This window comes from Bactrocera latifrons, unplaced genomic scaffold (genome assembly GCF_001853355.1).
Source record: "Bactrocera latifrons isolate USDA-ARS-PBARC rearing strain unplaced genomic scaffold, ASM185335v1 scaffold_158, whole genome shotgun sequence".
In the NCBI taxonomy this organism is placed as follows: domain Eukaryota; kingdom Metazoa; phylum Arthropoda; class Insecta; order Diptera; family Tephritidae; genus Bactrocera; species Bactrocera latifrons.
In genome coordinates this window covers 659,770-685,399 of record NW_017535052.1, presented here as the reverse complement: position 1 = coordinate 685,399, position 25,630 = coordinate 659,770, and the positions used below count along the sequence as shown (strand labels likewise).

At 34.7% G+C, this 25,630-nt stretch overlaps 1 protein-coding gene across 10 annotated transcripts; it reads left to right on the top strand.

Moving 5' to 3' along the window:
* The first annotated feature begins 4,746 nt into the window (after positions 1–4,746).
* On the top strand, positions 4,747–24,750 carry LOC108966299 (glutamate receptor ionotropic, kainate 2). 10 transcript variants are annotated; one of them, XM_018929119.1, is made up of 17 exons: positions 4,750–4,871; positions 4,954–5,050; positions 5,523–5,683; positions 5,984–6,200; positions 6,264–6,454; positions 6,558–6,765; positions 12,388–12,554; positions 18,034–18,264; positions 21,270–21,473; positions 21,525–21,618; positions 21,691–21,864; positions 21,931–21,967; positions 22,043–22,256; positions 22,347–22,572; positions 24,102–24,214; positions 24,274–24,423; positions 24,479–24,750. In XM_018929119.1, the coding sequence occupies exons 1-17, from the start codon at positions 4,869–4,871 to the stop codon at positions 24,671–24,673; spliced, it is 2,682 nt and encodes an 893-aa protein (XP_018784664.1). In that variant the 5' UTR covers positions 4,750–4,868; the 3' UTR covers positions 24,674–24,750. The 10 variants fall into 10 exon arrangements, with proteins under 10 accessions (XP_018784668.1, XP_018784664.1, XP_018784665.1 ...); XM_018929120.1 differs by having other exon boundaries at positions 4,751–4,871; positions 22,058–22,256; XM_018929114.1 differs by having other exon boundaries at positions 4,751–4,871; positions 12,391–12,554; positions 21,691–21,967.
* The last annotated feature ends 880 nt before the right edge of the window (positions 24,751–25,630 follow it).

Genomic DNA, 25,630 nt, shown 5'->3' with positions numbered 1-25,630 from the left:
ACTAATAGGCATAGATATAGGGTTAAATATAAATGATCAGGATGACAAGAACAGTTGAAATCCGGTTGACTGACTATCTGTCCGTCCGTCTGTAACTTGAGTAAAAACTGAGATATCTTGATGGAACTTGGCATATAGGTTTCTTAGTACAAAAAACAATTCGAGTTCGTAGATGGATCACTGCTACGCCCACAAATCGTCATTAACCGAAAACATATAAAGTGCCATAACTAAGAACTAAATTAAGATATAAAGCTGTAATTTGGTACAGAGCATCCCAGTAGTAAAGGGGACCTGTGGGGAATTTTTTTTGAAAAAGTGGGTGTGACCCAGCTCTCTAACAAGTCTAAAGTACTTATCTCCTAAACCACTTAAGCTACAACCAACAAATTTTTTGAGTAAGTGGGTGAATTGAATTTGTTGAAAAAGTGGGTGTGACCCAGCTCTCTAACAAGTCTAAAGTACTTATCTCCTAAACCACTTAAGCTACAACCAACAAATTTGTTGAGTACACATCTTATAAGAACTCCTACCGGCAGTGTGAAATTGCGATAAATCAAAATAATAAATCAAATCACTAGAGACATTTAATTTTACCACCATGGGAGATCTTAATGGGAGCCAGTGCAAAAATTGGACGATGGGCGTGACACCGCCCACTTTTTGGTCAAAATCCATATCTCAGGACTCGACTAACTGATTTCGACAAAATGTAGTATGTGGCATTCTCCTTACATTCTAATATCACAGTGTAAAAATGGATGAAAGCACAATTTTGAAATCCACTTGGTTAGTTCAGATTCCGTTACACAAATCAAGAAGGAATTACATAATATAATATAACTGGATGAAACTTTGCAGGACTAATGTCATTAGCGTGTGCCACCTTATGACCAAAAATTGTTGGAATCCAATAAAATCTATTTAAACCCCTAGGTACCGAATATTTAGGCCCCGGAAAAAGAAAAAGAAATACTAGTTCAATACTTACCTCCTTTTTTGTGTCGTGCATAAAGCAATCCTCCTTTTCACATATAAGGTGTTCTGAAGTTCAAAAATCTAACATAGATTGTTCTGCGCTGCGGCAGCCTAATTGCAAGAAAAGAAAAAAAGTTACAGTTGTTCAAAAATGAGTGAAAATAATGAAGCAATTCGCTATATTTTGAAATTTTTTATGTCACGCCATCCACCAATAAAATTTGTGAAGTTTACGGAGACTATACTGTATCAGTTTGTGTAGCACAACAATGGTTCGCTCGCTTCCGTTGTAGAAATTTCAAAAGTTTTACACTGATGAAATAATGCCTCTAGCGGAGAAGTGGCAAAAAGTGGTCGACCAAAATGGTACATATTTGTTTATTTATTTAATAGTTTAAATATAAAAAATAAGTAAAAGTTTGCTTAGAAATACGAAAAGATTTTTCAATTTTCAAAAATTTCGTAATAAACTGACTTTAAAGTTTTGAATGAATCGAAGAGTCGATCGGATTGCTAAATTTATTTCTCTTCTTCTTCTTTACTTATGACACCGCTTACGCGGTTATAGCCGAGTTTACAACAACGCTCCAGTCGTTCTTCCTTTGCGCTGTTTGGCGTCAACTGAAGATTCGAAGTGTAGGTAGGTCCCTCTCTACCTGGTCTTCCCAACGGAGTGGCAAGCTTCCTCTCCCCTGCTTCTCCCGTCCAATATTTTCAAAACTGGAATATTTTCGACCATTCGGATGGCATATCAATGTCGTCGTATATCTCGTACAGCTCATCGTTCCATCGACTGCAGTATTGACCGTTGCCAATGCGCAAAGGACCATAAATCTTCATCAAAAAGTTTCTTTCGAAAACTCGTAACGTCGATTCATCAGATGTTGTCATCATTCATGCCTCTTTACCATATAGCAGGTCGAGGATGATGAGGGGCTTCTAGAGTTTTTTATTTGTTCGTCGAGAGAGAACTTTACTTCTCAGTTTCCTATTCAGTCCGAAGTAGCGCCTGTTGGCAAGAGTTGTCCTGCGTTGGATTTCGAGGGTGACAGCCAAGTCGTGAATGCGACAACTGTTGATGACAGGAGATATATCGTCTTGTCTTTGTTTACTAGCAGACGCATTTGTTTCGGTTCTTTGTCCGACCAGAGCTAATGGCGTGGTTGTTATGGCCAATGATATTACGATCATAAAATTGCAAAAGCGCACGAAATGGCAAACAGAGATAACGCTTAAGTTTTGTCCGGTAATTTTGTGCACGGTGTTTTTACTTTTTCTTGAAAGGGAAACCCGAGCACCGTGCCCACGACAAAGTGGTAAGAGTCAATATTAGCTCAATAAAAAGTTTATAAGTGCCGTCGATCGCTTAGCACATGGTCTATTTGATTTTGTGTATATTTTTCAACCTGACATTGTGCTCCAGCTAGTATAAGGTTGAGGCAGCAAAGTTGTTCAGCTTCACAACATTGTCATTGGAAATCTCGTGTAGACAATATTTTCTTGCCAATATGTGCATACAATTCCAAAAATATTTCAGTTTTATCAAAAACACAAACTCGATCGTTGAAGACATGCCCCGTTTTGGACGACCTTCGACCTCTTCAACTGATGAAAATATTAAAAAAGGGAAGAATATGGTGCTGGAAAATCGTCAAGCAAGTGTTAGAGAGATGACAGAAAAGCTTGACATCTCTCGCCAGTCCGTTCGAATGATATTGGGTATAAAAACGCATTCTCGCTCGACTTGCCCCAATAAAGATAAATTTTTGAGATTGTTACCGAATTTAAAGCCAAAAACGCAATTAATACCACCGATCAACCACCGTATTCACCACATTTGTCTCCAAGTGATTTACTAGATGGCAGCAATGAAACTATTAGACTCAAATATATGTCTTTTGAAATTTCCATTTCGGAATTATTATAGTATTAAGTTTTCTCCAGTAAGATCAATAACATGGTTTGGTACACGTTTGGCACATTATATATAAATATGTAACTCTATATTTTGTCCTTAAAACGTTTGCCAGATTGTCGTAGTTGAGAAATATTTATTCGCGGCTTACTTACAGCTTCCATTACATAATCTTATTTTAAGGGACCAGGTTGTCAGATTGCGTTCAACCCTTTCTAGGAGGATGAAATTTATGGAATATATATGTATATCAGCAGAACGACCTGCGTCGATTCAACCATGTCGGTTGCTCGTCTGTCAGTCTGCATATATGCGAATTAGTCCCTAATTTTTTAAATATCGATCTGAAATTTTTCATACGTCTTTTTTCACCAAGAAGCTGTTCATTTGTCGGAATGGCGTATATCAGACTACTATAGCATACAGCTGTCATATAAAGTGCAGATTTAGAAAGCCTTTTCATTTGATGAAATACGTTGAAGAAATTTGGCACCAATTATTGCCTGAGCCAAAGGTGCAATCTCCGAAAAAATTGTTTAGATGCGATTGCTAAAGCATATAGCTGGCGTACACATCTGGACGGTAGGAATCAAGTGATTGAATGGAAAGCTTTTTCATTCGACGAGATATCTTAACTAAATTAAAAACGAATTTTATTGCGAATCGTTCAAACAGTTTCTTACCAGCAACTGCTTGTATCGATAAACCTCAGTAGTGCGTTGCGATTTCTACAATGGATAAAAATATCTAACAAAGAATTTGTCTCAAAAACACACGCCTACGAGTGGTGCAAAGCCTTCATAGACGGTCGAAAGATCGTTGAAGACATGGCTGGAAAACCTTGGACCTCATAAATTGATGAAAATAATAAAAAAATTAAAGATATTGTGTTGACAAGCAAGTTTTTTAGAAATGGCAAGAGAGTCCACATCTCTCGCGAGTCCGTTCAAATGATTTTGTCGAAAAGTGCTTATGAAAAATTTTTCGAGAACTGAAAAAATCGTTTGCATAACCTTAATACATCTGGTGGAGTACTTTTTTGTCGCAATGTATATCACATACATATATATTATTGAGTTAATTAGCTTAATTTCTATTCAAATATTCCACACAAGCAAAATGTAGTGTTGAAACAAATTGCATGGAATGCAATATTTTTTAATATAAAGGATCCTCCAAGGACTTCCTCGCCTTTGATTATTCCAAATTGCGAGAGTATAAAAGGTTCGGATAAGGAATTACATGAGTTTACGGGTTTCAAAAAACTGAATGTTTCACTGAAATTATCATTATTTCGTAAAAATTTCTGCCAAAAATCCAATTTAACTAAAACAAGTATTTTTTCACTTTGGATGATCCTGTAAGAAGATATCCTGCCAAGGAGGAAACATCTTTTTTCGAAAGGGTCACCGGAAATGGCGTCGAAATGGCCGAGTTTAAAATTTTTTTGTTTTTAATTTCAGAATTTCTTTTTTAACAGTGTGTGTTTGTAACAATCAAAAAATCTAATAAAATATTTAATTTTTTATATCAGAAAAAAAATGTTTTCCATGCAACCCTTTAAAGGTACGGTGATATTATTTTTACACCAATTTTTATTATCATATCTATAAATCCACCAATTGATACACAAATTGATACACAGAAAAACAAAATATGTAGTTAAAATTCCAGAAAACTGTATATAAGTGCTACATTTTAATAAAATTGAACCGAAATCATCACTGCGGCACAAACGTATATGTATTTTTGGAATTGCTCCAAAATGCAATGTGCATGGAAATAGTCTTATGCTACCAAAGGCTTTAGAAATATGCACGATACATCTGCTTGTACGCATGTTTACGTATTCAAGTTATTCGAACTAGCAAGATATATTTTTGTAATTATTAAAAATTTTCAAATCAGTTGCTACTACGTGCTTATTGGTCGATGGCTGTGTCATAGCGCTGTTTTTCCGTGAAATATAGAAAATATGGTAAACAACACATAATTAACAACGGATTTTCAAAATGGACAGGCACCAAAAATATAATGTGTAAAAATTTATAAAATTGCAGCAAGTTCAAAACAACTGGATTTTTGGAATCTTATACACATTTATTATTTATGTGAAGGGTTTCGCTAATATTGAAGAGAATGAGGGAATCTCGATTGGTAAGTGACTTCTAATCGGATGTCGATGTGGTTAAAAATAGAACAATGTCTCGATACTCTATATTCTTTATTTTATTAATTTAAAAAATATGTACAAGCTTTTATGTCAGTGTTAATACGATGATTTAACAATCAACGAATCAAGATGGCAGTAAATACTTTGCAAATTTTGTAGCTGTGATAAATTTAGTTTTAATATCTGCCTAACATATAAACTGTGATTTGTATTTTTGTGCATTCGCAACATGTGGTATTAATGATCACCATTTTATTTGTCGAACAGCTGTTTGTAGCAGCATAAACTATTTGAGATAGATATGGAATTATTCGTAAAAATATTCAGAATGAATTAATCGAATTTATCGCTCGTGCATACTACAAATAACTTAAATATTGTTTCTATTCCTAGCAGAGTATAACATTTACAGAAACACTTTTCTCATGAACATCACTTTTTCTTCAATTTTACTAGGGATTATATCTGATGACAATATGGAGCCGTTACAGAAGACTTTTAACTATGCTATTACTGTAGCCAACACCGATTTAGCGATACCCTTGATAGGGTATAACGAAAAAATAAGATTTGGCGATTCTATAGAAGGACATGCTAAACTTTGCAAATTTATGCAGGTAAAAACTACAATATAGATAACATATAAACTAACATAAGCTGCATACAATGCCCAATAATTTAAACTTTGTTTAATAAAATACTAAATGTTTTCGTTTTGAAATGCGAAAAAAACCGCACATAGATATTTTTAAAAAATTTCGTCGAACTCTTCAACGGTTGAGTGATTTGCTATAGTTAGAATTAAATTTTTGTGGAAACAATCTACCGTATTAAAAAAATAAGTACACCTAATTATGATTTTATGAAAATATGAAGTATATGAAAACATAAATATGTGTGTTTCTTCATATGTACAGACTGGCATTGGTGCTATTTTTGGGCCTTCTTCACAACAAACATCAACGCATCTCTTAACAGTATGTGATGCTAAGGATGTACCTTATATATATCCACATATGAGTGAGAATGTGAAGGGATTCAATTTGTACCCAAATCCAATAGATTTGGCACGTATTTTGCACGATATTATCTATTTATTTGAATGGACACATTTTACTTTCCTTTATGAATCTTGTAAGTAAACACCTTCTTATATATACAAAACTACGTATCAAATTTTAACCCATCTTTATCCAGCCGAATATTTAAGCATCTTAAATGGTTTAATGCCATTCTACGGCAGTGACGGACCAGTCATCAATGTATTGCGGTATGATCTTAAACTAAGTGGAAATTTCAAAGCAGTTCTGCGACGAGTACGCAAATCGGAAGACGGACATATTGTAGTTGTAGGCTCTACACCATCTGTAGCTGAACTTTTAAAGCAGGTATTAATTATATACGAGTATTGTACTGTTTATTATACATAGTACATTAGAAGGTTTACGATTGCATATAATATACTACTTCTAGTTTTCCATTCTACATTAGGCACAGCAAGTTGGAATAATGAATGATAAATATTCGTATATTATTGGTAATTTCGACTTACAAACTTTTGATCTGGAAGAATACAAATACAGTGAGGCCAATATAACCGGATTTCGAATGTTTTCTCCAACTCAGGCCATCGTTCATGAATTAATATCACAATTGGATATGGATTACAATGAAAACAATAATAACCAAATAGCCAATGGTAAATATTTCGAAAAGCGTTAAGACAATTGTGAATTATGAAGCAACTATCAACACTTGTTGTACCATAATATGAGGAATAGCGAAATCAGGAAAATGGTATTGAGTAGTTGCCTACACTATTTTGCGAATTGTGAGGTTTAAATATATTGAAAATTTTTAGAGAAAATATGAAACACTTATGTATCTATACTCTTGTTCTTTTTTATACTCTTACAACGTGTTGTTACAGAGTATAACAGTTTTATTCGCCTAATTGTTGTTGTATCACCTAAAAATAAACCAATTAGATATATGGTTACATACATATATACATATATGTATATATGATCAGGATGACGAGACGATTTCAACTGAATCGGGGTTTCTCCATTACAGTGTGAAAACAGTCAAACTCTGACAAAAATAGTTCTATCTTCCATGTAACACAATTTTAAGTTCCACTTTCCATTACATTACATATATAAATCAAGAACTAACCAATTCGCCAGATCAATGGACCCAGTCAATTACTGAAAATACTGATCAATCTGCGAAACATATTACTGAAATTGCAGTCAAATATTTCATTGATAATAATATACCCTTGTCACAATGGGTTGAATGTAATCAATACTTCCCCCACAACTTAATACCATATAAAGATTTTCAAACTTCTAATTGACTTTATATATATGTATGTATATGTATGTGTGCTTGCTTTAAAATAAGTTCTCAAGTATACCTAAGAAATGCCCAAACATTATTGCAACCAACCCTTCAATTTCCCTGTCCCCAATGTTTTTAGTATAATTTTCGCTAAAGGGAAGCAAAATGTTGTATTAAAACTAAAGAAGTCTATAAGCTTCACAATAGTGTTCACGATTTCGTCGTTGTTAACAATAAATTAATATTGCCAACACTTGAAGGTATTAAGCCGGTTTTGATCCTTGTAAGTTACAATAGTTTGAAGTGTTCGGTTACTTATCCCTTCCTTACTTATTCTTATGTGCGAATGATTCTAATTAATTCTAATAATTCACCGGAACATATAACCGGGCACCTCCCATAAACAAAGCAATTTCATGACAACTGTTTCATTAATATTCTCATACAAAACCAATTCCTGTAACCGAACATGACTACTTTCCAATTACCAGACAAGGACACTATTTCCCGTGTTGAGTTATTTTTCATTTTGGAAAACCGTTTTGTGTATATATCATAAATAATATAAATCATGTGTTGGGAGTTAGCAACAGAGTTATCTTCAATAAAATGTAAAACAATGTAATTTTCCGGTAGACCTGTAGACCCCACTTCCTACGTAATACAAAACTTTAGCTTGGGGCAAGAATGCAGTTTTCTTAATCTGAGGGTAACTATGGACCTCGCACTCAATTTTAATACTCATGCATCTTCCACGGTTTTTAAAGCTAAAGGCGCTCTTAGTTTTGTTAAACGTTGATCTAAAGAATTTAGAGATTCGCTTACTACGAAAATTATTTTTACATCTTTGGTCAGAGCTATATTAGAGTATGCTTCTGTAATTTGTAACCCTAGTTATCAAGTCCATTCGGAGAAGTTAAAGTCCGTTCAAAGCATATTTTCCTTTTTGCCTTGAATCATTTTCATTGTGATTCCAGATTAAATCTTCCTCTATATACTAACCGTTTAAAGCTTATAAATCTCCCTATACTCGCTAGTTGTCTATTGTCTGTAGYCCATTTCTGTTGTCTGATATTATTTTTAACGTTTCCGCTCGCTCAATCCTCTCTCGCTCCCTTTATTTTTAAAATTTTTTAAGTAGAAGAAATTTTGAGTTAAACGTTTCCGCTCGCTCAATCCTCTCTCGCTCCCTTTATTTTTAAAATTTTTTAAGTAGAAGAAATTTTGAGTTAAACTATTTCGCCGTATATGACACGATTTCAATTCTCATTCCAGCACACATCTACTCTTAACAAGAAACATTTAAAAATAATAAACGACATGCCAGAAGGGAAAATGTTGATAATTTAAAAGATCAGGGAGTTACACCTCTCTAGAAATTTACAAAAAATTTAGAAGGCAAACAAAGACCTACTGAAGTAGTCTATATACTAACCGTTTAAAGCTTATAAATCTCCCTTTACTCGCTAGTTGTCTATTGTCTGTAGTCCATTTCTGTTGTCTGATATTATTTTTAACGTTTCCGCTCGCTCTCTCCTCTCTCGCTCCCTTTACTTTTAAAATTTTTTAAGTAGAAGAAATTTTGAGTTAAACTATTTCGCCGTATATGACACGATTTCAATTCTCATTCCAGCACACATCTACTCTTAACAAGAAACATTTAAAAATAATAAACGACATGCCAGAAGGGAAAATGTTGATAATTTAAAAGATCAGGGAGTTACACCTCTCTAGAAATTTACAAAAAATTTAGAAGGCAAACAAAGACCTACTGAAGCAGTTCTCCTATCATTCGACCTATGCAATCTGCCCGAAAAAATCGAAGTATCATGACGCACAATGCAGATCTGAGCCTATTTTCCAAACCCCATGAGTTATAAAAGTTGCCAGCTTCTAGGCCACAGAACTTCTTCTTCTTTATTGGCGTAGACACCGCTTACGCGATTATAGCCAAGTTAACAACAGCGGATATTCCAAGCGAGTATCCAGGTCCTTCTCCACCTGGTCCTTCAAAAGGAATGGAGGTCTTCCTCTGCTTCCCCCGGCGGGTACTGCGTACAATACTTTCAGAGCTATAGTGTTTTCGTCCATTCGGACAACATGACCTAGCCAGCGTAGCCGTTGTTTCTTAATTCGCTGAACCATGTTGATGTCGTCGTATATCTCATACAGCTCATCGTTCCATCGAATGCGATATTCGCCGTGGCCAACGCGCAAAGGACCATAAATCTGTCACAGAACTTTTCTGTCGAAAACTCGCAACGTCGACTCATTAGTTGTTGTCATCGTCCAAGCCTCTGCACGATATAGCAGGACGGGAATAATGAGTGACTKATAGAGTTTGGTTTTTGTTCGTCGAGAGAGGAATTTACTTCTCAATTGCCTATTCAGTTATCCTGCGATGAATTTCCAGGCTGACATTGTTGGTAGTGTTTAGGCTGGTTCTAAGATAAACGAAATTATCCACGACTTCTATGACTGTCAACAGTGTCGTGAGAGCCGAGCCGCGAGTGCGACGACTGTTTGTTTGATGACAGAAGATATTTCGTCTTGCCCTCGTTCACAGCCAGACCCATTTGCTTTGCTTCCTGCAGTTATATTAGTTTTGCGGGGATACCAAATTCAAACATCGTGGCAGAAAGACAGCTCCTTTTCATGCTGTCGAAAGCAGCTTTGAAACAACGAAGAGGTAGTCTGTGTCCATTCTCTTCTCTTGGGTCTTTTCCAAGATTTGGCGCATGGTGAATATCTAGTCGGTTATTGATTTGCCAGGTCAAAAGTTACACTGATAAGGTTCAATCAGTTTGTTGACGGTGGGCATTGATCTTTCTTTCCTTCTCCTGGCGTTGTACTTTCACTGCCATTCAGCAGGCTGAAGAAGTTTTTCCTCCATAATTTTAGTATGCTCTGGGCATCGGTCACTAGATCACCTTTGGCGGTTCTATAAGAGTATGCACTGGTTTTGAAACCTTCAGATGGCCGCCGCATATTTTCGTAGAATTTTCGAGCACTACCCCTGTCATCCAGTTTGTCAAGGTCTTCATACTCACGCATTTCGGCCTTTCCTTTTTCTGTCTGCAAATGGGTCTCCTTCCCTCTTCAACTCTCGGTATCTATCCACTCCCTGTTTTCTGTTTTCTCTCAGCTGGGACACGGCACTCACGCTGTTGCAGATTGTGGCTAGACGTTCATCAACCGGAGTGGATGATAGTACTCAGCGATGGAGTCTCTCTCCCACCACGAATCCCACACCAAACATGCGCTCCTTTATATGACTACTGCAGTAAATGCCATGACCATCGCATTTCTTGGACGGCGATGATAATCTTGCATAGGGGCGCTTTTTACTTGGCGGATCACAAACCCAGCGCACAATCCTGTGAATCAGGTGTTTCGTCTTCTCACTTTACCTCGCTTTCAAACGGATGTTCTTAGGCTACCAAGAGGATACTTGGTCAAAGACCGGAAGTCATGAGCTGTTTGAGCCTATGTGAAAAATCGTTTCTGGTCACTCCCAAGTGAATGGCGAATTTGCCAAAAAAAAACATTTGTTCTTTTTTTTAAGTCCTGTTTACTTTGGAACGCACCTTGTATATTGTAACTCATCGTCCATAACACATCTACTAAATGAATGCTAGTTCTTCAACTCAGCAAGAACCAATATCTTTCAAAATAATAAAGCTCTTGATTTATTAAAAATAACATCTATTGTAAACATCACTAAAGTATCTGAATTCCTATCTCGTACAAAGTTAAAGAAATATATTTAATTCATCCTTCCTTTTTTACCATATAATAAATCGTGTGTTAATAAAGCATTGCTTTTTGGGGGAAAATATTGTTGAATTTGGGCTCATGGAAATCCACCGTTAAAAAGATATTTGCTAAGTTTTAAACAGGCGAAATCGGCACCGAGGAAAATGATGCTCTTAAGACTCGAAAGCTATGTGCAAAGTGGGAGACTCACAAGTTCATAATCCAACAAAAATAACGAATAACTGATTCTGAGAAGTGTTTGAGTGCTCTCTAATCGAAATAAAGCCGAATTTTTTCGTCGGTGATAGAAGCATAGATCCATCATTTCCCACTGGAGTTCAATCGACAGTTATTCTAATGGACTGCACACGATGAACCGGTTCTCAGGCGTGGAAAGACGAAAAATGCGGCTGGAAAGAACATGACATCAGTATTTTGGGATGGACGTGGTATAATACATACTCAATGACTGATTACTGAGCCAATAGATTATTCACTGCATATTTGGTTGCACTTCTTTTCTACTATTCAAAATACTTAGCAATTGTTTTATTTTTGAGGAAGAATCTGTTTAAAATTGTACGCATATGTATATTCAAATGATTCCTACAAACATGAATTTTGAAATTATAATTTTTTAAGCCAAATAGGTCCAGCCGTTCTTGAGTTATAAATGGTGTAACTAACAACAACTTTCTTTTATATATATAGAAGTATAATAATAAGTGTATTATTATTTTACAAATAATAAATAAGGTCGTAATCTGGTCACTTTATAGCATCAAAATTTGCTAAGATATCCAGAGAATTATAGAGAAGAAATTGAACATTAAATAACTACTTAGGTATTTTGAATAAAGTTATGATATACATCGATGATCGACATCGATAATTTACATTAGAAGAATGCCAAATGGAATTGTTTATCATGCTGAATATTATAACTGCTACTTTTTTGTATTATAAACACTTTTTAAGTGTAAAGTTGATAATAACTCCCTAAGGCGCCTAATGGGAAACGTTTTTTATCTGGTCCATTTTTATAATTATATAATAAAAGTCAATACGTCTACTAAATGTATTGATATACCTTTACATTCATGAGTTATAAAAAAATGTATACATATACATATGTACTCAGGTATATATTATAAATGTTGAATTATCTTAAATCATTTATTTATAATTACCAACTAATTTTACTCATTACCTTTTTGAGCAGGTTCCTGTCCATTAACTCTGGAAATGGCAATAACTTATGATGCCGTGCAAGTTTTTGCCGAATCTACAAAAAATTTAGTATATCGTCCACAAGCTTTAAACTGTTCCGAACAAAGCAACCAAGTGCAGGCTGATGGATCAACATTTAAAAACTACATGCGTTCGGTATTAGCAGAACTGAAAATGCAAAGCAATGTATCATCAAAAAATGCAAAACCAAGTTTTTTCTGTTTACGATTCATTACACCAATCAAAACAATCGTTCAAGATTACATAAAGTTACAACAAGCATAAAGTTAATGAATATGTTCAAAGCGTGATTTAAACTTACTAAAAGTCCATTTCGTTCCGATACGTGGAAGAAAAATACTCGAGATCAAACAGCAAAAAACTGATTTTGTGATTTTCAACTTGCTTTTAAAGAACTAAGAAAGGGCTAAGTTCGGGTGCAACCGAACATTTGTACTCTTGTACTCTTGTAACTTGCAAGAATCAAAGCCACAGAAATATTTTAAGGTGTAAAACCAATCATATAGAGTAAAGACACCCGGATGTTCAAAAATCCTGATATTAGTTATATAACGGCTTATAACTAAAAATCTGCACTAATTTTAATGGTCTGTCATTTTTATTTTTCAAATACAAATATTACGCAATTAGCAAACTGATTGCATCACCTTTTAGACCTGTAATTTGTAACAGCTTTCAAGTTCAATTATTGATTATAATGGCTTCTAAGAACAACACCATTTGGTTCCTTTCATACATAAACACCCTAAAAACGATAAAACCGTATTTTGGTCGGACAAAGCCTCTTCTCATTATGCAAATGTAAATGCCACATTGGAGTTCTTGGTCAACTTGATACTAACGGTGTTCAACGTGCTTGCTCAAGTATCCTAACTAAACTCAGACGGGTTGCTGACAATGGTCCGTATTTTGAAGTTCATTAATTTTAGTATAATTTGAGTTACGCTGAAATAAAATTAGTGAAGATTTTTAGTTATAACCCGTTAGGGACTAGGCCATACTTTTGCTCAAATTTATCTATCTTAGGCATAAAGATACACTGTTTTGAATAATTCCATTCGGATAACCCACATATTGGCCGATATACGCGGTACAAATTCACCCGGAAGTTCGCAAATCTTTTTTATTAAGTATATTGAGGCTTTTGACATACCATTATAGGAGAAGTATTATTTCTTAATTTCAGTTATATATATCAAACATTGACCGACATTTTCGATCAAAAGTGGGTATGGGTACCAGGGTCTAAATATTCGCTAGCTACAAGCTTGAGCACTTTTTATTGGATTTGCACAATTTTTGGTTATAGGGTGGCAAGCACTAAAGACATTATTTGTGCAAAGTTTTATCCCGTTATATAAATTGCTTCTTGATTTGTGTACTGGAAACTGAATGAATCAAGTAAATTATAAAATTGTTTTATATGGGAAGTTGGCGTGATTGTTGTCAGATTTCGCCTAATTTCACAACGTGACATAAGAATGTTTTGTCGAAATCGGTTAGTCGGGTCTGAGATATGGGTACATGAAACTTGTTAGAGGGCGGTCCATGCCCACTTTTTAAAAAAGTAGCCCCACACGTGTTTCTGGCTACTGTGATCCTCTGTACCAAATTACAGCTTAATATCTTAATTTAGTGCTTAGTTATGGCACTTTATTTGTTTTCGGTTAATTTCGTGGTCCGATTACCTCCATCTACGAACTCGATTATTTTTTGGACTACAGAACCTACAGACCCAATTTCATCAAGATATCTTAATTTTTACTCAAGTTATAGCTTGCACGGAGGACAGATAGACAGACAGTCAACCGGATTTGAACTTTTCTCGTCATCATGATCATTTATATACATACATATATACTTGTATAACCCCACGATTAGTTTTAGTTGATACGTACAACCGATAGGTGAACAAAAAACTATAATACTCTGTAGCAACTGGTTGCAGGAGTATAAAAATGTATGAATCAGCCATCATTCTTTCTTGATAATTGTATGCCCTTATATGAAAGATGAGTTCTATCGAATCAATACTCCCCTTAGAACCCATATATCTATATAACGATTTTCGAACTTTTTACTTACTTTATACCTATATATATAACTTATATCAGAATTTTGAAAAATGCGGTAAGATTAGCTGGGCCTCTTCCTGTCAACCGATTAATCTGAAATTTTGTATACACTTTGGGTTTTGGTGACAATACAATTATGTTTATTCATTTTCATTATAAATTTAAGATGGCCGCCGCTACAAAATGGCGGATAACGTGGGTTTTATCAATCCCATCAATATGGGTATCAAATGAAAGGGCTCAACAAGCAGAATACAATATACTATAAAAAATTTAAATCCAAAATGGCGGTCGCTACAAAATCGCGGATAACGTAGGTTTTATCAATCCCATCAATATGGGTATCAAATGAAAGGGCTCAACAAGTAGAATACAATTTACTATGCAAAATTGAAATCTAAGATGGCTAATGTTCAGTCGCTGGTGGGGATAGAGGGGGGGTTGAGGGCTTTCCTGAAAGTCCCAGGTGTGGACTAACTCGCAAATTAATTTTTATCCCCCTCCCTCCCCATACCCCCTAACTGTAGTGAAACAAAAGGGGGGACATGGTGAAAAAATTTAAAAGGTCATAAAAAAACTGACACATACGAACGCCAAACCCTTTGAGGGTTTTACTATCCTGACCTAGTACCATCACCCTGACTTGGAATTTCTCACCCCCCAGATTAGCTGTTGTACAGTGTAACAATTTTTTGGCCTCAATTTCGTCGAACTCAGATGTAGGCAACAAATGTATCCGACAATTGACGTGTCCCACGGTTTTATTTTAGTCTAGTCTATGCATATGTTTATAATTCCCACGACTGTGTCTATTTTATTATTTTTTGGTTTTTAGTACATTTATCTTAAACATTGCAATGTATGTTTAACATAAAACCGTTTAACTTAAAAAGTTTTTTACCTATTTTTTTTTCCAATTGCAATTAAATTGAGTGAACAAGCTTTCTCAAAAATTATAAAATTCGAGCTGATATAGACCCTGATCTAACCTTCATATCCCTAATACAAAGAATTCTGATCCTATGGTTGACGTTTTTCTCATCAACTCAATATATTAAAATTAGCCTCTTCATTTGAGTTCATATCACTCCACAATTTTAACTTAAATAAGAAGAGTAATCCTATTTTTTTCCAAATTATTTTAGATTAAATCAAGTCCAACATTTTTCGAAAATGCGTCACTCAACAACTGAAGAACGGCAACGTATTATAAAAAACTAAAGTGATAAAAACTCCGTTCGAGAAATCAGAGAAATTGTTAGGGAGAAAAAGTCGGCAGTATAATATTATTAAAAAGTATAAAGAAAGAAAAAAAAGAAAAAAACGTAATTTAAAGAACAGTATCTATCACCGCAATTGTAGACTTATGCTTCGCTTAAACCAAACAAAACAAAAAATCAAAACTAAACCCTAATGGCCTTGTTACACGTAACGAGTACAGTGGCGAGACAGTATTCTGGCCGAGTATGATACTCGATCGAGAGAGTTGCGTTGGCGAGTAGATGTTTACACGAATTTTGTTCATCTAGTTAGACAGTGAAGTTTTTCAAAGTTTTATTTACAATGTTTGGTAGAAACAGACATTTTAAAAGAATTTTTTATGAAGTTCTACCGCATCTCATAAAAGAGTATTTGCCATTTCAATTCTTTCACAATGCAAAATGCAATTGGAACTAAATAAACAACATAAAAATCGACCGAGTTGCGAGTGAAGACCGAACGCGTGTTCACATGCAACGAGCAAGTCAGTGATTAGCTCAGAAGGGGCAAAACAGTGAAGAAAAAAGAAGCACTCGGCCTAGTAAACAAAATGTGATTCTAGTGCCTCTCTCGCCACTATACTCGCCCACTGACTCGGTTCATTACTCGCCTTACTGTTTAATCGAAACGAGCACTCGGCCGAGTCACTGTCTCGCCGCTCTACTCGTTACGCGTGATCAAGGCATAAATAATCTGATGTATGTAGGTATAAGCTTATAAAGTTTGTTCGGAAACGATTCATCGGCTTTTTATTCTAAAACCAAAAATGCATGGAATAGAACTTCAAATAGGAAGAAAGTCAGTATTTGTTACTTTTATGAAGTGTTTACTTATTGTCCCATTTTGAATGTGAGCACCTTAAATTAACTTTATTTAAGCTATAAGTTCCCACTGTAAATTGTAAAATTTGAGTGTGACTCACTGCACTATACATATTTTAGCTGATGCGAAGTTAAATATACCAATATTGATTAAGATAAATTCAAGATTTCCTTGAATAAGGAATGTTGAAGTATTTCGCAACATTGTGTAAGAAAAAGTTTTGCCGACACCTGAATGTGATCCTTATAAGAGAGTATATAATGTTGGGTTAAATCCTAACTTAGCCTTTCCTTTCTTGCTTATAGATACTTTTTTGATCTACGATTTTCGTTTAAAAAATTTTCTGATACAATTTCGCGTTTCATTGAAAATTGCAAATACATCTTTTTTACCTTCGAACTGGAATATTTTTTTTCAGTCATCGAAACTTTGAGGATATTTAAAATGTTATTATTAATCATGTTTTGAATTTATTTACTAACATTCAGGTTGTTATAACTTTACTTTTATTTTTTGCGTAATTTGACCGGACATATATATCGTCTTACAGAGTGGTCATCTAATATAACGAAACTTAATGTATAGGTTATGGTGTATTTTGCAACCTGTTGCTTCAGATCGTGATTCCGACTTCTAATAAGTTTAAAGTACATATCTTCTAAACCAATAAAGTTACAACAGCCAGCGTAAATATTATAAGAACTCCTCCCAACACGTCGCGACCGTGCGAAAATAGGATAACCCCGCTCACTCCTAATATAACGGTACATTCAAAAACTACTAAAAGATCATTAAATTAATTACTAATAACTCCAGGGACATTAAATTTTACCTTTGAGATGGAATGAGAAGGCTTCATGGGGCGGGTGTGAAAATTGGGCATTTGCCATGGCACCGCCTACTTTTAGGTGAAATATTTCGACTACTCTTATCAGCCGAAAGCCTTTGATGCTAGCGCTGCGTACTTAAGTTTATTTAATAATTTATTTATTATGTAAGCTTTAATAAAATAAAAAAAAATTTCGACTAACGTTAGTACGTATTACTCTTATCACATTCCTATATCACAGTATAAAAATGGGCGAAAACGGACTACAACTACATCTACGTCCTATATAACACAATTTTAAATTCCATTTGATTCTTTAAATTTTCATAACACAAATCAAAAATAATTTAACCTTAAGGTATTTCCCTGGCTTTGATTCCTGCAAGAGTATAAAATATTCGATTGCACCCGAATTCAGCTCTCCTTACGTGTCTTTTTTTTTTTTTTTTTTTGTTTGCGTTCGTAATATAGAAACATCAATACAATGATTTCTTGATCCAATTGGGTAATTTCGTTTTCGTATCGTGACTTCCTTCTTGAAAACTTTTGAAAAGTGATGTTACGTTATTTTGCTTTTAAGGTGACGATATAAAATTTATTTAATAAACTAATATTTACTTTCTTGCAGATTAACATGCAGGAAAAAACCATAACTGGACCTATATACTTTGATGGAAACATACGAAAAGGTTATAGCCTAGATATTGTAGAGCTGCAAACTAGTGGGCTTGTGAAAATTGGCACTTGGGACGAACGTAATAACTTAACAATTCAACGTCCACCTCAATCAGAACTATGGAGTGAGGTTGATGCCAATTCTTTAGTGAACAAAACGTTTCGTGTTCTTATTTCAGTGCCAGTAAGTTGTATATACTTGTACATACCCACATGAGAATTGTTATTTATTTATTTTGCAAATACCACTTTGGTTATAGACACCTCCATACCTGAACGAATTTCTTGAAAATGACGTTATTATGCTCCTACAGCATGTTGCTACAGAATATAATAGTTTTGCTCACATAATGGTTGTACGAGATAGATATGCGAGGTGTGTTCAAAAAGTATCGCAAATTTTGAATTTTCGCGGGTTACGTATATTCGAATTTCCAATTTTTTGTGGCGTTATGTTGGTACTCATGTCTCTCACTTATGCCGACAAGCTCGGCCATTTTGAATGTTCATTTAATTATTGACAGCTGCTTTGATTGCACGTGTTTTGGATCGTCTTCGATTTTTACCTATTCAAAAAAATGGATCAAAGAACCTCATCACACAATCAAATTTTGTGTGAAAAACGAAATTACGTACGCGGATACATTCCGAATGTTGACTGTGGCATACGGAGAAGCTACCTTGAACCGAAGCAACGTTTATCGGCGGTACAAAAAGTTCTCAGAAGGTCGATAAAATGTGACGAAAATTGGCTTTTGCACCACGATAACGCCCGTGCTCACACATCGTTGCTTGTGCGCGACTTTTTGGCCAAAAACAAATGATTTATAATGATATGGGGATTACTTTGAAGGGGACAAAATAGATATTCATGAATAAATAAATAATTTAGAAAAAAAACACAAAATTCGCGATAATTTTTGAACAAACCTCGTACTATAGGGTTATCTTCCTCTTATATATAAAAATGAAATACTATTTTGGTATGTTGGCGAATACCGCCCGAACCACAGCACGGAAAGACCTGACACGCCCCCCCTTGCACGGGTATTCCTTTAGTCCTGGGAAAGGTCCTAATGTTGTTTTTTTTTTATAACGAAGTTAGCCTTGATTTATTGTTTATGTTTATTTTGATTGGTTATGTTCAATGTATATTGGTTAGGTTGGATGGCTGATCAAAGATCGTACGTGGACTACTACATATATGTAAAAATGAAAAAGAAAATCATGTGTTCGAACTATAAATTAGCAAAACACTTAGTAGTCAATACAAATTTGCACAGGCGTTTAATATCCATTACCGACAGCTCGGTGGCGTGCCTGAAGATACGCGCTCCCAAGTACTTAAGTCTTGACCTCTCAAACGCGGGCCAGTCAGAATTGTTTCTACTACATCTTCTTCTATACAGCTTCTGCAGATGACGTCTGGTCGGATTCCTAGTCTTAGAGCGTAGACGCCAGTGGGGCAATGGCCCGTTAACTGCACCACTAGCCTTACTGAGGAGAAGAATATCACTAGATCTCTTGAGATCGATCTTGGATGAAAAGATTTTTACGACAGCGCATGTAGCAATAGTGCCACGCGCTGATCAAGCTTTGGTGAGGTGCAGATATTCAGTAGTAGACCACAAGATGATACGGGAACACCGATCTGCTCCCATTCTACCGATAGCGGTTTTAAGGTACTTAAGATACTTCAGTTGATGACGACTTCTCTGAAAGAGCTTGCACTCCGAAGCAGTAAATCTACTACTACCTTAATGGCTGCAGTTAAGTCAAGGGGAGTTAGGATTTCCGAGTGCTCAGACCCGTGTTCTTTTAGGAATTCAGAAGCCTAATCTTTTGCACCCGCAAAGCTTAACGATAACTAAGAAGAAATGGCAGCACCTAAAAGCTTTGATTCCAGCAGACTTTTGAATAATTAAGTTTTTAATAAATAATAATTAAACATTATGTCAAGTTTTGGCCTGAAATAATTTAAATTTTTCTAGTACTTATGTACACAATAATAAAAATTATGAAAAACTTGTAACTGTTTTTATTTTAAAATTAAAAAAAAAATATTTCTATTCAATTTTTATATTTTTATACAAATTTAGATGAATCATACGTTATTTAGTTTAAGAAAAGTAAATTAAAAATAACGTAAGACATCTACTATAAAATTTGCTTTTTTTCTTTATTTTTTATCTAAAATATACTTATAGCTTCATGTTAATTCTGATTTGATAATTTTGTTTTCATATCTCATTGATTTTCTTTTTAAACGGTTTTTGTTTCTCCCGTAAGCCTATAAAAAGTGATATTACGTTATTTTGCATTTCAAATGACGATATCTACTATTCCTTAAGTGATTACGAAGTCAATAAAAAATGTAAATTGCCAATTTCACTATGCCAATATATTGTTATCATGATTAATGATATCCTTGGAAAGGAGCGAGAAGAGCCGCGGGTTTAGGGTGACTGTAACTCTGTCTGTTCTAACTTGCGTAAAAACTTGAGTACAAATTTAGATATCTTAATGAAACTTGGAATCCCCGGTCCTTAGTAAAAAAGTACGAGCTCGTAGATGGACGTAATCAGATCACTGCCGCCATTAATCGAAAACCTATAAAGTGCCATAACAATCAAGATTTACAACTCTAATTTGGCACAGAGAATCGCAGTAGCAAGGGGCACCTGTGGGAAAACATTATGAAAAAGTGGGCACGTCTCTGCCCTCTAATAACTTTAATATAGATATTTCCTACTATAACTACAACAACTAAATTTGCCTAGCACAAATATTGTAAGAACTCCTGTCGACAGTGTGAAATCGATGATAAAACAGGTAACTCCCCATATAACTGTACTGTTACAAAGTAGTAAAAGCACAATAAACCAATAACTAAGTATGCCACAGACATTAAATTAAGACCTTTTGACGTTTTGCACCTTAAGGTATTTCCCTGGATTTGGTTCTTTCAAGTTTGAAGAGTATAATATGTTTAGTCGCATACGAACTTAGCACTTCTATACTTGTTTTGTTTCATTTTACAAATTCGTGTAGACATTTTAGTAATACTGCGAAAAGATTATTATCTCCGTTTTCAAATAATCTCAATATATTTTAATTTCTCTTTAAATATTCATATATATGGCAATTAATTTTATATTTTGAAAGCTCTTGTCTTTTAAATATTTATAGAACAAACCTTACGCCAGTTTAGTGGAGAGTCATAAGAAATTAGTCGGCAACAACCAGTATGAAGGATATAGCATAGACCTAATAAAGGAGTTAGCTGCAAAATTAGGTTTTAATTATACATTTATAGATGGTGGCAGTGATTATGGCAGCTTTAATAAAACAACAAATAAGACTACAGGAATGATGAAAGAGATAAATGAAGGTGTAAGTATATTTTTCATATAATTTGCAAAGTTACCGTTAGCAATATATTAGCTATTAAAGAGAGCAGATTTGGCAATTACTGATTTGACAATTACATCGGAACGCGAAGAAATAATAGATTTCTCTATTCCATTCATGAATTTAGGTAAGTATATATTGTATATAGTATTTACAAATGTAATAAAATAAAATTATATCTACAACTCTTTCCAATCAGGCATTGCTATTTTGTATACTCAACCACAAAAATCGCCCGCTAACAATTTTTCATTCATGGATCCTTTCTCTAGACAAGTTTGGATTTATTTGGGCCTCGTCTATATTGGTGTATCGTTTTGTTTTTTCATATTGGGGCGATTATCTCCAACCGAATGGGACAATCCATATCCATGTATTGAAGAACCTGAAGAACTAGAAAATCAATTTACATTAAATAACTCCTTTTGGTTTACAACAGGGGCATTTTTACAGCAAGGTTCTGAGATAGCACCAAAGTACGTACATATTTGAACAGATCGTTACCACAACCCAATATAAACAATATGCATACCATATTTTATTTTCATTAGCATTTTTTTATTTAGGTCTCTTTCTACTCGCACTCTTGCATCTATTTGGTGGTTCTTCACCTTGATAATACTATCTTCATATACTGCCAATTTGGCAGCTTTTCTAACTATCGAGAAACCTGTTGGACTTATAAATAATGTCAATGAATTAGCTAGTGATACAAGAGTAAAATATGGTGCTAAAAAAACTGGTTCTACGCGAAGTTTCTTTTCAGTATGGTCTATGACTCCTTTCTAATTCACTTTTTTCCTTATTGATTTGAAGTTTATTTTTATAAATATTGAATATGTACATATTTTTTAGACCTCTGAGCATGAAACATATAAGAAGATGAATGATTTTATGGTCGAAAACCCGGATTTACTTTTCGAGACAAACCTTGAAGGAGTAAATCGCGTGAAAACCGATAACAATTATGCTTTCTTAATGGAATCCACATCAATTGAGTACCATATTGTGCGCGAATGTAATTTAAAGAAAGTTGGCGAGCCACTCGATGAAAAGGGATATGGAATCGCAATGGTAAAAAGTATGTTTTGTGTTACATATAATATAACCCTCACCGAAAATAAATAAGATGAGCTTAAGATATGGCGGAATGCTTCAATATGAAAACAGTATTATTTAAACAAGTAAGCAAGCGCTAAGGTCAGGTATAACCGAAAATTTCATACTTTTGCAACTTGCATGGATTACAGCCGGGAAATACTTCAAGGCACATATGGTTTGTTAATTATATGGGTCTAGGACTAGTTTTCATTCGATTTTATTCATTCTAAGCTCAAAGATTAACCTTTATTAGAAAAACACGCTTTCTCAAGTTTATTAAGACAACTCACATATTGGCCGATATATGCGGTACAATATCACCCGTAGGGTCGAAAATCTTAATATTAGATATATGTGGGCTAAGGGAAATAAAGACACAATTCAAACTATTCTGATACACAGTCTTACTATTATCAGGAAAGTATTATCTCACATTGACCGATATTTGTCATAAACAGTCAACAATAGGTACTGGGGCCCCAATACTCGGTACGGTGAAATCAGAATGTCTGTAGAATATCATGTACCGAATTGGAATGAAGTCAGTCGATCGAGTCTCGAGATTTGTATATTCACCCGGCTCCATTAAACCTCTATAATACCATCTCTCGCTTTGAGTAATCTTTCACAGTACTGTTATATGAGGAGTGAGCGGGGTTACCATCCGATTGCATACATTTCCACACTGTCGGTAAGTGTTCTTATAGTATTTGCACTAGGCGAATTTGGCTGTTGTAGCAAATGGTTTAAGAGATATGAGGAGTGAGCGGGGTTACCATACGATTGCATACATTTGTACACTGTCGGTAAGTGTTCTTATAATAGTTGCACGAGCCGAGTTTGGTTGTTGTAGCTTAAATGGTTTAAGAGATATTTTGCCCACCGGTGGGCCTTGCTACTTCGATCCCTTTTACCAAATTAGAGTTTATATCTTAATTTAGTGCATAGTTGTGGCACTTTAGAGGCTTTCGCTTAATGGCGTTTTGTGTGCGCGGCAATCGTCCAATTAAGCCCATCTACGAGCTCGTATATTTTTGATACTAATAAACGCGTATACCAAGTTTCATCAATAAATCTCAATTTTTACTCAAGTTAAAGCTTCCACGGATAGACGGACAGACAGACAGTCACTCGGTATCAGCTTTTTCTCGTCATCCTTATCATTTACATACGTATTACCCTATATTTATCTCGATTAGGTGAATAAAACCATATATAGTATTATGCAGCAACATGTTGCAAGAATATAAGATATTTTTAGTAATTACCAAAGCAACACCTATCAACTAGAAGTATCGCACTTGTAATATTTTTAAATTAAACACTTTTTGGAAGAGTATTCGGATACAATTGACATAACATGCTAACATATTATAAATAAAATGAAGATCGTATTGATGACTTAAAGATTATAATTTAATCATTGTTTTACAAGAAACCACTGATAGTTAATGATTTTCAACGAAGACTCGACGAAAAAATAATACTATATTAATTTATTTTTTACAGATTGGCCATACCGCGACAAATTTAACAACGCGTTATTAGAACTTCAGGAACAAGGCGTTTTGGCGCGACTCAAAAATAAATGGTGGAACGAAGTTGGTGCTGGTGTTTGTAAAGTATTGGCAATTATATATTTGCGAATACTTCTGGAATAATAATCAAAAATTTTTTTTAGAAAAAATCTGACAGCAGTGAAGTAAATCCCCTGGATTTAAAGAGCTTGGGTGGTGTATATCTAGTGCTTGGAGTTGGCAGCGGACTATCTCTAATATATAGTTTAATTATGTGGTGCATATATGTAGCAAGGAAATCCAACTATTATGAAGTGCATACACTTTGAGGGAATCCAAAGCTTTTATATACATTTACTCCTTCTCTAGGTACCCTTTGGTGACGCATTTTTGGAAGAACTACGTATTGCAATTGACGTTGCGAATAAGGAACGCATACTGAAGAGCGCACAGTCCGTATACTCCCGAAGTCGAAACTCGCTTGTTTCAATCGATTCAATAGACACTGATTCTGAAATTGAAAACAGTTCAAAAACTGATGGAGAATCGGAGAAAACGATTTAAGTCCCCTTTTTTCTAATTTGTGTGAACTTCTAACCATCATTTTTCTAATTTAACACTATGTAATGATTATTTTATTTAACAGCAAGTTTAAAATATTATATATTCCAAATATTGTAATTATATAAAATACATTGTTTTTTATAGCTGACGATTATTCAATATTTTCTCAAATCTTCCGGGTTGCCTTTTTTGCTTCACATCGTTGATGGCAACATGCAACTAAATTGCCCGTATGTATATTCCACAGGAATTTGTCCGGGAGCCGAATAAAATCTTTTGTTAACGTTAATGTTTTTTATTTAAGTCTTTCATTGACCCCAAACATTCGCTATTGGATTGAAAATATGCTTTCTTGCTTCCATTTAATACAGAGTTCGCTCCTAGGTTTCGTATCATTGTCTTTTTACAGTTACAGTTACAGTACAGTTTTACAGTGGTTAACTTGTCACAAAGTCTTTCGGCTGATTTCAGTAAACTATTTTAAACAGAATTATCATTATAACGGCGTTCAGGTGAGAATAAGCATGAATGAGGTCCATGAGCAAAGAACAATCCTTAATAATGCAACTTTTGTGGCTGTTTATTCCTCGTTTTAATAAATGTTTATCCCTTCCTTAGCCAAATACCTCAATACAAAAGTTGACTCATCTGAAAATATTACATTGCGCCAAAAACGCTTAAGGTTTTCCTGCGTCTAATGCGGCCTCTTTTCGATTTATGTTTTGAAAGTAGGGGTTTTATTGCAGTAGTGCTGTATTTGGTCTCAGATTTTTGGTCATAAGGAGGCATACATTAAAGGCATTATTCGTTCCGTTATAGTAATGGATTCTTGATTTATGTACATTAAGGTAAACTGATCAAGGGGAACTTAAAATTGTACTATATGGGGAAATAGTCTTGGTTGTTGTGCGAGTTCGTCCATGAACTGAGACGCGTAAGTGATTGTGGCATTTACTA

Excerpts from the sequence above, each read along its gene's own strand:
- LOC108966299 (XM_018929113.1), top strand. Across the intron at positions 18,265-21,269 it reads GTGTTCTTATTTCAGTGCCA|AACAAACCTTACGCCAGTTT; the intron begins GTAAGTTGTATA and ends AAATATTTATAG. Across the intron at positions 22,573-24,101 it reads TGGAATCGCAATGGTAAAAA|ATTGGCCATACCGCGACAAA; the intron begins GTATGTTTTGTG and ends TATTTTTTACAG.